At 55.4% G+C, this 13,332-nt stretch overlaps 1 protein-coding gene across 1 annotated transcript; it reads left to right on the top strand.

Annotated features, from left to right (window-relative positions):
* Window positions 1-666: 666 nt before the first annotated feature.
* On the top strand, window positions 667-12,505 carry LOC144946297 (C-signal-like). The gene is made up of 6 exons (XM_078875183.1): window positions 667-916; window positions 2,222-2,273; window positions 8,087-8,274; window positions 8,850-9,011; window positions 10,499-10,609; window positions 12,179-12,505. Exons 1-6 carry the CDS (start codon window positions 758-760, stop codon window positions 12,290-12,292), a joined length of 786 nt encoding a protein of 261 aa, XP_078731309.1. The 5' UTR covers window positions 667-757; the 3' UTR covers window positions 12,293-12,505.
* The last annotated feature ends 827 nt before the right edge of the window (window positions 12,506-13,332 follow it).

Here is a 13,332-nt window from a genome sequence, read left to right as displayed (position 1 = left end):
CGAAGAGCTCTCAGGAACATTCGAGAAGGGGCTCGAGGAGCCTGGAAGGTGGGCGGGGCTAAGGGCGGAGCCAGCCCCAGCCCGGGGGCATATAACGAGAGCTCCGTGAGGAGCTCCCGGCGTTCTTTAAGTTCGAAGATCCACGTCGGGGAGAAGAAGCCTCTAGCCACGCGGTCCGGGACCCAGCTTATGGTCCAGACCGGGATAGCGAACCGTGTTTAGTTCTGCGGTAGCGTGGTTAGATGGGCATTCGAGACCCGAGTGTAGATTGTGTTATGTTCGTGTTGTTGTGTTAATAAAGTGTTGCTCCCAAGTTAACGTCTGTGACTCAGTTGGACTCACTACAGATGTATCGGTTGAATGTTACGGTTGATTGCGGCAGTTGAGTGCAACAGTTGAGTGTGACGTTTGGATGTGTCTGTTAAATGTGAAAGTTAAATGTGCCGGTTGAATGTGTGCTGGCAATCCGTCAGCAGCAGCGATTGCTGCTGCTATTTGCTGCAACAATGGGGAGGCTGGAGGGAGGGAGGCGTTGCACTTCAAGAGGCGGTGGCGGCGTCTTTGCGAGAGGAGCGCCTCCACCTCCTCCCGGCAAACTCCCCTCGCTCTTTTATCGTCGCCTCCCCCACCTCCTCTCTCTGTTCTCTTCGCTCACTGCCTCTCCCACCTCACTTACACTTCTCACACACTATCACGTCCCCTCTCTCACCTTTCTCACTCCTCTCAACCCCGAACCTCTCTCTCGTCTCGCGACCCCATGGCGACGCCGCGCTCCGTGCTGGTGACGGGAGCGAACCGGGGTCTGGGGCTGGAGCTCGTGCGCCAGCTGCTGCTGCTGCCGCTGCCGCAGGGCGCTGCTGACCCCGGCCCCCGCGTGCTCGCCACCTGCAGGGACCCCGACGGGGCCGGCGCGCAGGTGACGGTGGTGACGGTGGTGGTGATCGTAGGGGGAGCGGGTGGTGCTTAGCGCGCTGCGCTACGATACCCGTTCTGGCTCACAGAACTTGCCCCAACAGTCTGTGAAGGCTGTAGGGGGATCTTTGTGAGGAGCGGTGGTGTAGCGGTTAGCGCTACGAACCTGGTGACCCTGGTTCGATTCCCGCTCATGGCAAGCACCAGTGACGATTATACGAACCGGTCCTGGACCTCTCCTAGGTCGACTCAGCCTCAAATGAGTACCTGGTGTGGTGTGTAACCATCGCCACTGGGGAGACAAAGGCTCCCGGGCGTGGTGCTGACCACCCCACGCCTTTGTGTGCCGTGCCGGCCTTCATAGGTGCTCGTAGCGGTGGTGGAGGCGGTTGAGGTTGATGCGGTGGTTGTGGAGGTGGTGATGACAGAGAAGGTAGTGGTGGAGGAAGTGGTGGCCACGTGGTTGTGTGGTTGCCTGGGTGAGTGGTTGTCTGGTGATACGGTTGTGTGTACGTGTGTTGAACTTCCTTCGCACCGTACGTAGCCAATCGTGCTAATCAGAAGTGCGGGGGAAGGACAACAAACTAAACACAAAAAAGTGTTCCAAAGAGTTTTTTTTTTATCTAGTTGATGATTTAAAGGTGCATAGCCCCAGTGGCTTCCTAATATCGGAAGGAAGAGCTTTCCAGACGGCCACAAGCCTATTTGAAAGCGCGCGATGTGACCGTCTTTGTTCAACTGAAGTGTAGTGTGGTCGCGTGGATGCACGGGTGTGTGGTTGCCTGTTTGCATGGTTACATGGTTGTGTGGTTGTGTGGTTTCGTGCTTGCCTGATTGCGTGCTTGCCTGGTTGCGTGGTTGCCTGGTTGCGTGGTTGCCTGGTTGCGTGGTTTCGTGGTTGCCTAGTTGTGTGGTTTCGTGGTTACCTGGTTGTGTGGTTGCGTGGTTGGCTGGTTGTGTGGTTTCGTGGTTACCTGGTTGTGTGGTTGCGTGGTTACCTGGTTGTGTGGTTGTGTGGTTTCGTAGTTGCCTGGTTGTGTGGTTTCGTAGTTGCCTGGTTGTGTGGTTGTGTTGTTTCGTGGTTGCGTGGTTGCCTGGTTGCGTGGTTGTGCTGTTGTGTGGTTGCGTGGTTGCCTAGTTGTGTGGTTTCGTGGTTACCTGGTTGCGTGGTTGCCTGGTTGTGTGGTTGCCTGGTTGTGTGGTTGTGGTTTCGTGGTTGCCTGGTTGTGTGGTTTCGTGATTGCCTGGTTGCGTGTTGGTGGTGTACTCGCTGCCACTGGACGGGCCCTGCTCTCTCTCCGGGTCCCAGGCGCTGCGGGAGCTGGCGAGCGCTCACCCCCAGCTCACGATGCTGCAGCTCGGTGAGGCGAGACGCCGCAACTCCTCGGTGTCGTCTCTCACGCTGCAGTGTCCGCGTGACTTCTTGGTGTCCCTCTCACTCCTCAGCGTGTCTCCCCGGTGTCCCCCTCTCACTCCTCTGCGTATCTTCCACCGTGCAGGGGTAACGTTCTTGTCTCTCAACTCCTAAGTTGGATGTTCAACGTGGGCGACTTTCCGTGTGGAGTTCGCGTCTGTTCCCCACCCCCGTTCTGCGTGGGTTTCCTCTGCGTTCCCCGGTTTGTTTCCCCCTCCCTCCACAGATAAAGATAACGCACATTGCAACTTCCATTGGCCAAACATCCCAATGCTAAAAAAAAATTACCAGCAGCGGCATTGGCCGTTATTGCGTAACCCTTGGGCCAGGACCCTATTGAAGTCGAGCCCTGAGACTCGAGAGAAGCTTTCCCCGGGAGCCCTGGGCGGTCACGTCCAGCGTGTTTGTCCACCGGTCTTTTTTTTATCAGAATTTTTATTTAGACTGCAGGAGGAATCTGATGAGCGATGAAGCTTTTTTTGCAGACGTCCAGTAGGGGCGGAGGGAGTGGGATTGGTCGGGGGGGGGGGCGTCTGGAGCCTTCTCGCCTGCCACAGTCACCCCTGAGCCTGAGACGCATTGTCACCACCGTTGTACGTGGTGACAACCGGGAAAAGCCTCGCAGTTGAGGCTCAAGACTCGTGCTGAAGATGGCTCCTGCCAGCGTCTTCTTTCACAGATGTCCATGCGAGCGAGCGCGAGAAACGTCCCCCTCCCCGTCTCTCTCTCGTGCCCTTGGATGTCGTGAGGCTGCGATATCAGTCGCGCCGCGCTCGCAGTCGCGAGGCTGCCCGGACACGGCACGGGAATGTGGCCCAAAGAAACCCCAGCGAGGTTCAAAGAGCCTCGGCGAGATTCAGTGCAAGGCGCGGCCCGCGTCTTTCTACTCCCCATTACCTCTGGGAATCTCCGTGGGCCCCCCTCTGACCCTCTCCCGGCCCGGGTGGCTCTGTCCGCGAGACGCCCGCGTGGCGATTCCCCGAGCGCTGCGAGTGAACCCTTTTGTCCCGCTGCATCAGCCGTGCTTCTGTCTCGTTCAGTGTGTCACAGTGTGTGTGTCACAGTGTGTCATTGTGTCACAGTGTGTGTGTCACAGTGTCACAGTGTGTCACAGTGTGTGTCACAGTGTGTGTGTCAGTGTGTGTGTCACAGTGTGTCACAGTGTGTGTGTGTGTGTGTCACAGTGTGTGTGTCACAGTGTGTCACAGTGTGTGTGTGTCACAGTGTGTGTCACAGTGTGTGTGTCACAGTGTGTGTGTCACAGTGTGTCACTGTGTCACAGTGTGTGTGTGTGTCACAGTGTGTGTCACAGTGTGTGTGTCACAGTGTGTGCGTGTGTCACAGTGTGTGTGTCACAGTGTGTGTGTGTCACAGTGTGTGTGTGTGTCACAGTGTGTGTCACAGTGTGTGTGTGTGTGACACAGTGTGTGTATGTGTGACACAGTGTGTGTGTGTGTCACAGTGTGTGTCACAGTGTGTGTGTCACAGTGTGTCACTGTGTCACAGTGTGTCACTGTGTCAGTGTGTGTGTCACAGTGTCACTGTGTCACAGTGTGTGTGTCACAGTGTCACTGTTTCACAGTGTGTCACAGTGTGTCACTGTTTCACAGTGTGTGTCACAGTGTGTCACAGTATGTCACAGTGTGTCACTGTGTTAGTATGTGTCACAATGTCACAGTGTGTGTGTGTCAGTGTGTGTGTCACAGTGTGTCACAGTGTGTCACTGTGTGTCACAGTGTGTGTGTCACAGTGTCACAGTGTGTGTGTCACACACTGTGTGTCACAGTGTGTGTAGTCCAGGAAGACAACCTCCTACCTCCTCGCGGTGCCGGACGGGCAACAGTGTCGTGGACAGTGCTGTGGGGGGAGGGCCAATGCCTCATTGGCCTCTCCCCTCATGGCGTCTGTGACCACCACAGTGGCTAAACGGGGGCTCTGGACGGGTGCAAGGGGCTGGTAACCCCTCCACCCTCAATTTATTACCACGAAACTACGAATTAAACATAAATCTGTAACAAATAAGCTTGTGCCGGAGGCCTCGGGGGGACAAACGTCTATGACGTCTCCTGGCCAAACCCCAATTGGCGGAGCCAGGAGATTGAATCTTCACCCTCGGGGCTCCTCCAGAAACAACGAAAAGCCACTACAGATGGCCACATGGAATGTTCGAACGCTCACTGTGGAGGAAAGGCTGCTACTCCTTTGTCGGGAGCTGGACCGGTACCACCTGGATCTCTGGCATTCAGGAGGTCCGGTGGACCGGTTCTGGCTCCTGCCACCATGAGGGGTGGACTCTCCTCTACTCGGGGCAGGGGACTGCCAAACAACAGGGTGTGGCTCTTCTTTTGAACAAAATAATGAAGAGGGCGTGGGAGCGTGGCGGTGAGGTGTGGGAAGCTGTAAGCCCCAGGATACTTTGGGCTCGCCTTCCCATCAACCGGAGGCGAGGAGTGGTGGTCGTGGTTACTTATGCCCCCACCGAAGACGAACATCCGTGGAGGGATGCAGGCAAAGCCGATGAGTCAGATGCCTTCTATGACCTCCTGTCACAGGTGCTGGCTAAAGTGGCCACTCGGGACAGAGTCATCTTGTTGGGTGACTTCAATTCCCGAGTTGGTCATGATGCTGGCACCTGGTCTGGAGTGACTGGAAGGCATGGGCCAGATCAGCTCAATAACAACGGTAGGAGGCTGCTAGATTTTTGTGCAGCCCATGGGCTTGTAATTACCAACACGCTCTTCCGGCATCGGCGCATCCACACACATCATGGATGCATGCCGGGTCCAAGCAAAAACATCTGCTGGACTACATAGTGACGGACCAGCGGATGCGAGCCCATGTCCTTGACACCAGGACCTACCGTGGAGCTGATCTGCCCTCTGACCATCGACTAGTCATCTGTAAGATGCGCCTGCCATTCTTCCACTCCGGTGGTGGGTGTACACCCAGGACCCCATTCCAACCTAAAGTGGCCTGGTCTCAGCTGATGAAAGTTGCAAGCGAGAATGTCATCATCGCTTGCAGCTGGGGTTGGCATTGTCCCCCACTCCTCCTGATGTCGAGGGTAAATGGGCGAGGTTTAGGACTGTGACTCATGCAGCGGCAATGGCTGCTTTGGGTACACGGTCCAGACCTCCCCAGAAACCCTGGCTGACAGAGGAGGTGTTCAGGTTAGTTGAAAAAAAGCGACAGGCCCACTCTCATCGGCTACAGCATCCCACGTCAGAGAATGAGGTTTACCGCAGCCTTCGCTCGGAGGTTCGGAGAGCCGTAAGGCGCTGCAAGGATGGGTGGTGGTCGTGGGTTGCTGAGGAGATAGAGTCTGCCTCAGTGGCCCGCGATCACAAATCACTATTTAACTCCATCAAAAAGGTAACCTGCAGCACCACACCTATTACCATCATTAGGGGAAAAACGGTGATCCAATCTCCGACCCCCAGGAACAGGTTTGCAGATTTGCTGAGCATTTCTGTGAGGTCCTGGGGGAGGGGAAATCCCTCAGCCAGGAAAACATCATGGCACAAAGTGGGGATAACCCTGCTGAGGCTGCGGTGCCTCAAATATTGGAAGAGGTCACCCCCTGTGATTGGCTGGCTGAGGTGCCATCTGTTGAGGAAGTACTGCAGGCGATCCAGAGTCTGAGACCAGGAAAAGGCTCCGGGCAGAGATGATCTCCCAAGCGAAATGCTGAGGGAGGGTGGCGTTTGTGCACAGACTGCCCTATATGACATCATAACAACAGTCTGGGCCACTGGACGGGTTCCGCAGAATTGGAAGGATGCCCTGGTGGTCCCCCTCTTTAAGAAGGGGGACCGCACAGACTGAAACAACTACAGGGGCATCTCACTCCTCAGTGTGCCGGGAAAGGTTCTGGTAAGGATTGTTCAACATCGTCTTGCTAGGCACGCTGAGGAGAGGTTTGCGGAGCCCCAATGCGGTTTCAGTAAAAGGTGGTCCTGTACAAATGCCATATTTTCTGTCCGTCTGCTACAGCAGAGATATAGGGAATTCCAACAAGACCTACATCTCTGCTTTATTGACCTGGTCAATGCCTATGATACCATCAGTAGGCCTGGGCTCTGGGTTGTTCTTCGTGCTTTCGGAATCCCTGACCCTCTGCTCACGATCATTAAGGACCTTCATGATGGTGAGCGGGCCCGGGTAAAACTACGTGGCTGGGAGTCAGAGCCTTTCCCTGTACACCTTGGGGTGCGACAGGGATGTCCTCTGGCTCCCACATTATTTAACATCTATTTTGACTGCGTAGTTCGTGAAGCCTTCAATAGCTGTACTGGGGGAATTTCCATTTGGTACAGATATAATGGGAGGCTGATCGACGCCCGGGTGCGATCAAGGGATGGCTCCCTATTGGTCAACCACGTTATGTATACCGATGATTTGGTAATAGCTGCTCATTCAGAAGAGGAGTTGGAGACGCTGCTGCTGAGACCGGAGCGTGCCACTAAGAGGTGGGGCCTTACCATCAGCCCCACCAAAACTAAGCACCTGCCTGGGTATTTTGTACCATCGGACACTCCACTCCCACAACTCCCAATTGGTGATGGGGCAGTAGTGGAGAGAGTGGAGAGTTTCCCATACCTGGGCAGTGTGCTTATGACCGGCTCCAGTTTAACAGCAGAGGTCTCACTCCGAATCAGTCAAGCGGCAATATCTTTTCATCGGTTGATTGACGCTGTGTGGAAGCTACCTGGACTGTCGCTCCGCACGAAGCTTCAGGTCTTCTCGGCCACAGTCATTCCCTCCCTTTTCTACGCTTGTGAAACGTGGACCCCTCTAATGGAGCATTTTCGCCGTTTGGAAACATTTAGGCTGGCCTGCCTACGATCCATCCTGGGTTTAACCAGGCTGGATTGTGTGAGGAGCTCACAAATCCTTGAAAGATCTGGGCAAAGTCCCATCGGTGAGCTCCTCCGGCAGGCAAGGCTGCGTTGGCTGGGTCATGGAGCCCGCATGCCCAGCCACCGCATTCCTAAACAGCTTTTGTTCGGCCGGATCGAGGGGGCTAAACGGGCGCGGCACGGGCTAGAGAAGAGATGGAGTGATGTGGTACAGGAGGACGTGGAGCTGAGTGGACTTGCCGATGACTGGTATCAGCGGTGTCAAGATCGGCCTCTGTGGAGGAGGCTCGTGAAGGACGCTACTGGGCAGTTGGAGGCAGTCGCCCTCCAACAACAACGGAGGGCGGAGGAGCGACGCTCACAACAACGAGCGAAGTGCCGGGTGGCTAAAGCACAGCAAGTTGGTACAGTAGGGGGCACAGGTGGTGCATCAGCCAGTCATCTCGGTCATCTCGGTCAGTCGACCCGTGGCACCTGGGTCTGCCCCGTGACCCCCTGCCAGCGGGCGTTCGACACTTCACGTGGCCTCAAGGTGCACATGGCCTGGCACAAGCGTCGTGGTGACATCAACGCCACTTAGTGGCGAATGGCGGTTGTTGTTGTTGTTGTGTCACAGTGTCAGTGTGTGTGTCACAGTGTGTCACAGTGTCACAGTGTGTGTGTCACAGTGTGTGTGTCACAGTGTGTGTGTCACAGTGTGTGTGTCACAGTGTGTGTGTCACAGTGTGTGCGTGTCAGTGTGTGTGTCACAGTGTGTGTGTGTCACAGTGTATATGTGAGCCGGAGTGGCCACTGTGAACAATTACGGTACACACACGGAGGTGGGCGGTCGTGCAGATGCACAGGCGTCCCCTCTCATCCCCTCGTGCCCTCGCCTCCGTGACCCCCTCTGCCCCTGGAGAGGTGACTTCGCAGGAGAGTGTGGCCGCTCTGGCGCTCGCCGTGGAGAAGGCCTTGGCAGGGGAGGGGTTGAACGTGCTCATCAACAATGCGGGCGTGGAGCTGATGGCCCCGCTGGGAAGCGTCAAGGCCGAGGACATGACGCGCAACTACAACGTGGATGTGGTGGCGCCGCTCATGATCACGCAGGTGCAGCGTCCGCACCTACCGCGAGAACACCGACCATGCGATATGGAGGACTGCAGAACTTGGGCAATTGTTGGCGCCAGCTTGCGGCGTTGGTGCCTTCCCGCTCCGCCTGTGGTTCCTCTTCACCTCTCTTCAAGTCGATTTCGCTCCACGTTAACGGGCGAACGCTGCGCGCGTTACAAGCTGATATTTTTATTTCAAATGTTTATCGCCGGTTCCGGCTGCCTTTTTCCTCGCTTTTCTCTGCGGTTCCCAGCGTCTCCGCATGGAACGGCTGTGCGCGGCGTTGCGAATTCTCGAGCAGCGTTCGCGAGCCGCGTGCGAATGGCGCCGACGAAGGGCAGTCGGAAGCAAATCCATCGGCTAGGTCAGTTTTTGAGTAGAAGAATGAGGATCGACTCTACGATTGAGGTCCTTCAATTTGCCAAGAAATGTAGTTTGTCGACAGCCGGCCACGCTGCTGCCCGGGTGCCGTGCACCGGCTTCACGCACCGGAGGGGGACAGGGCCGAGCTCCTCACGGGCGGCTTCCCAGCGTCGCACGTTCACTCACCTCCACCCCCCCCACCCGACCAGGCCCTGCTCCCACAGCTGCGCATCGCCGCTGAGCGGAACAAGGCCGAGCTGCTGGGCTGGGGTCGCGCCATCGTCGTCAACATCTCGTCCATGATGGGCTCGCTGCACTTCGCTGCGTTGGCGCCCACGGGCGAGTGGGGCTACTCCTACCCGGCTGCCAAGGTGCGCCGCACAACGCCCATGAGCGCGGGGAGCGGTGGCGTAAGCGCTTAGTGCGCCACGGTACGAACCCATCCAGCCGAGTTCGATCCCCTCTCACGAATATTTGAACCGGTCCCCGGACCTTACCTAGCTCGACTCAAACGAGTGCCTGGTGCGGTGTGTAAATATCGCCACGAATGGAGACAAAGGCAGCGGGGTGTGGTGGCGGCCACCCACTGCTTCGTGTGCTTCTCACTAACAGCGCTTTCCTCAACAGTCTATTGAAGTTTAACTGGGGATCTTTGTCTTTGTGTGCGCACAATGCGGTCGTGTGCTGTGAACACTCTGCTCCGTGCGCGAGCGCAGGTGTGTACCATACACTGGGTGTTTGTTAGGGGCATGTGTGCGTGCAGAGTGTTCACGCGCGTGGACGCGCGTGATGCAGTGCCAGCCTGGAGTGTGATCCGCCTCGGGAGAGCCAATCCCTCACCCAGATTAATTATCCGAGCTGTCTGCTGTTACGCGGTTGAACGTGTATACAAACGCAACAACGCCCGGTACCACACCAACGAGCACAGGTGCCGATTCCCCAACTGTCCGCTCAAATCTGGGTCAAACCCAGACAGGAGGTATTGCCATCCCCACTGATCCGATCTGCTCACGAGGGACTACATTTCTGAGATTCCTGACACCCGGTTCGTCCAGTTCTGACAATCGAGCCCCACACCTCATGCCCTTCATTGCCCAAGCTTTGACACAAATCCTTGTTTGCTTGTCAGCCCTGCAGTCACCCTATTAAACCATTTACTAAACAAGTTTTGTCTTGTACCAGGTGAGGCCCCACTCAGCTGCTGCATAGCTCCTTTTCGGAAGCGACCTGGTCACAATTGGTAGCTCAACGAAGTGGCTCACGATCACGTGGAAATGTACAGCAGCTCAGATACAATCTGAGCGTAATAGAAAGTTTACAATAACAATATCAATGACTCTAGAAATTCCAATGAATTGAAGAACTATGATAAAAGCGAATAATAATAATTGTAGAGTAATCCAATCAGACAACAGAATTGTTTTTTTAATTCTTAAGTTACAGGGAAAGCCTGCAAGTATAAATCGATGAGTTGTAAGACGGTGATTTAAAAAGTGAAACGGACTCGGAATCCCGAATGGGCAAGACGACCGCTCGCTCGCCCGCCCGCTCCCTGCCCTCGATAACCCCGACATGAAAACCGCTCGCCAGCGTCGCGGCGGAGACCACAACGACGACGAACAACGCAGATGGGTCAGGCGCTACCCCTCCTGGCCAAGCGCCGTTTACCCGTCGGCCACACAGACGTCTGGGAGAGTGCAGCAGCAGCGGTGGTGGTTCAACGCAAACTCAAACTCAGCTGACCCTTGGGAGAGAGAGGTGGTGGCCCAGAGCCGTGCTGCAGTTGTGCCCCCCTCCTCACTCCCCGCCCCCTCCCCCACCACCCCCTACCCCCCGCCCTTTCCTGCCCCCCCCCCAGGCCGCCCTCAACATGGTGACGCGCTGCCTGCTGCGTGACCTGCAGACCTCGGGGGTGTTTGTGGTCAGCGTGGACCCGGGCTGGGTCAAGACGGACATGGGCGGCCCAGAGGTAGGGACCCTCGCAGGAGCTCGCTCCGGATGGCCGCAAACCTCAAAGCTCCGCGCCGGCACCGTCGTGAGCTCACAACGGTGGCTAGGAGATGTTAACTACCTCGCGTGGTATGCAGGAGGTCGTGGGTTCGATCCCGACCCTGACACCTGCTGTTTATTTTGAGTTTTAGTCTCTCTCTCATCACGCTGGCTAGAAGATGTTAACTACCTGGCCTGGTATACAGGAGGTCGTGGGTTCGATCCCGATGCTGACGTTTGTTGTATATTTGGAGTTTGCGTGTTTCTCTCTCTCCGTGGTCATGTGGATTTTCTCCGCGTCCTCCGGTTTTTTTCCCTCCACATTTAGACTCGAAATGCGTTTCGAGAATTTGGCTGCTAAACATTTCCACGTAATGATAAGCCGCCACTTCGTTGAGCTATCATTTATGGCCAGATCGATTTTCAGTGGGCCTGACCTGATTAAATAAAACTTTATTTTGCAAGAACTCGATGGTTGCTTCCGCACAATGTAACTGCTGTTGGTCAAACATCCCAATGATGTAAAAAAGTGACCTGCAAATTAGTCAATTGGGATTACAACGCAGCAGCAGCATCGCCGCCACCCCATACTGCGAAAATTCGGCAGGAGCTTCTTGAAAAAGAGTGTCGAGGCTCGGTGAGGTATTCCTGGGAAACAAGGATAATGATAAATTATAAAAAATCAAACTGAACGATTTTTTTTTATTTTACCAGGTAAGGCCCAACTGAGGTGCCATGTGGCTCTTTTTCAGAAGCGACTCCCGACTATCGCAAATGATAGCTCGACGAAGCGGCTTATCATCATGTGGAAATTTATAGCAGCCAATACTGTAAACGCGTGATGTTGCTTCTAAATGTGGAGGAATATAAACGGAGGACCTGGAGAAAAATCCACACGACCACGGGGAGGGAAAGAGAGACACGTAAACTCCAAATACAGTATATAGCATACAGCAGGCGTCGGGGGTCGGGATCGAACCGACGACCTCCTGCATACCAGGCGAGGTAATGAACATTTTGCCACCGTGACGATAATAATAATCATTGGGTGTATGTATTTGGACACCTCCAGCCCCACTCCCGCACGGCCCATGCCCCCGCGTCGGCCTCGGATTTTTCCCAAAACCACATAGACGAGCAGAGGCGGACATCCTGCCCTGCTCCTGACTCGTGCACCCACGTGGGTTCTATACGGAGCTGTCCATCGTCGGTCTCGGCCACGGCCAAAGCCGCTCCAACAAATAATTCCACAGCGGGCCGACTCACATTCACTGCGTGTCATTCGATTCACAACGTGGCAGATGGACAATCAGACAGACGAACGGATGGATGGATTCACAGCCAGGCAGACGAGCAGACAGTCATGCAGGCAGGCAGATGGATGAATGAACAGGCTTGCAGGCAGACAGACAAGCAGACAGTTGGGCAGGCAGACAGACGGATGGACAGGCTGAAAGACAGTCTGATGGATGAACGAGCAGGCAGACAGCTCCCGGCCAGGTCGGGCGGGGAGGAGCCGGCGACGAGGAGCGCCGCGTTTGTTGCGCAGGCCCCGCTGACGCCGCAGGAGAGCGTCGCGGGGATGCTGCGCGTCCTCGCCACCCTCACGCCGGAGGAGAACGGAGGATTCTACGACCACGAGCACAAACCCGTGGCCTGGTGAAGCCGCCCCCCCTCCCCCGGGGCCGGGGCCACTGGCGGCCCACCACCGGGGCTGATGGAGCTGGCCGGTGCGCGCCGGTGGGGGATGCCGGTGAAAAACACCGCAAAATTCACGGGCAAACGCCGGGTTTGTCGGCAGCGTGCCGCGTTTAACATACATTTTGAATGCATTACCATTACGTTAGGCTGTCTGTAATGCATACGAAATGCGCAGGGATAAATAATGTAGCCTATATGTAATGCGTGTATTACAAGCAATGGAGTGTTACGCAGCACACTTACTGCGTGCGTACTGGCAACTTTTTAAAACTCGCTTTAAATCCTGGTGGCTGTAAAAACGCGGCTAGACTGTGCTGAAACCCGCAATAAATGTGAACATTGTACACCTACGTGGAGTGGGATTGCAGAGGCGTGCCGGGATTGGTGGGTCTCCAATGAGGTTGAATCCAGGACACCATTGTTATGAAATCTGTGCGCAATTATCGTGTTCCCACCACGTACAGAACAAGGTTACCTCAGTCGGCCACGGGCGGGGGGTGGGGGTACTGAGGGGGTGACTGGCGCAATGGTGACGAGGTGTTAACTTTCTCGCCTGGTATGCAGGAGGTCGTGGGTTCGATCCTGACCCTGACGCCTGCTGTACATTTGGAGTTTGCGTGTCTCTCCCCGTGGTCGCGTGGATTTTTGTAATTTTCCCCTACATAGCAGCTCAGTGGGCCTTACCTGGTAAAATAAAACAGTGAATAGTTTACTTATCATCATCATGTGGATATTTATAGCAGCAGCCAAATACTCTAAACGCATGACGTTGATTCTAAATGTGGAGGAAAAACCGGAAGACCTGTAGAAAAATGCACGCGACCACGGGGAGAGAGATATGCAAACTCCAAATACACAGCATGCAAACTCCAAATACACAGCAGGGTTGGGATCGAACCCACGACCTCCGGAATACGAGGCGAGGGAGTTAAAATCTCGCCACCGGCTCGGGGCGTGGTGGGTGAGAAGGGCATAAAAAACCCAGCATTAACGACAGGAATC

Source organism: Lampetra fluviatilis, chromosome 40 (genome assembly GCF_964198595.1).
Source record: "Lampetra fluviatilis chromosome 40, kcLamFluv1.1, whole genome shotgun sequence".
Classification (NCBI taxonomy): Eukaryota; Metazoa; Chordata; class Hyperoartia; order Petromyzontiformes; family Petromyzontidae; genus Lampetra; species Lampetra fluviatilis.
The sequence above is the reverse complement of the archived record's forward strand: the minus strand, read 5'-3'. Positions and strand labels throughout refer to the sequence as shown.

What these genes read in the sequence shown, in the direction of transcription:
- LOC144946297 (XM_078875183.1), top strand. Translation starts at nt 758, where the DNA reads ATGGCGACGCCGCGCTCCGTGCTGGTGACGGGAGCGAACCGGGGTCTG. An exon ending in GCTCACGATGCTGCAGCTCG is followed by an intron (nt 2,274 to 8,086) that starts GTGAGGCGAGAC and finishes CTGCCCCTGGAG; the next exon opens with AGGTGACTTCGCAGGAGAGT. An exon ending in CGCCGCTCATGATCACGCAG is followed by an intron (nt 8,275 to 8,849) that starts GTGCAGCGTCCG and finishes CCACCCGACCAG; the next exon opens with GCCCTGCTCCCACAGCTGCG.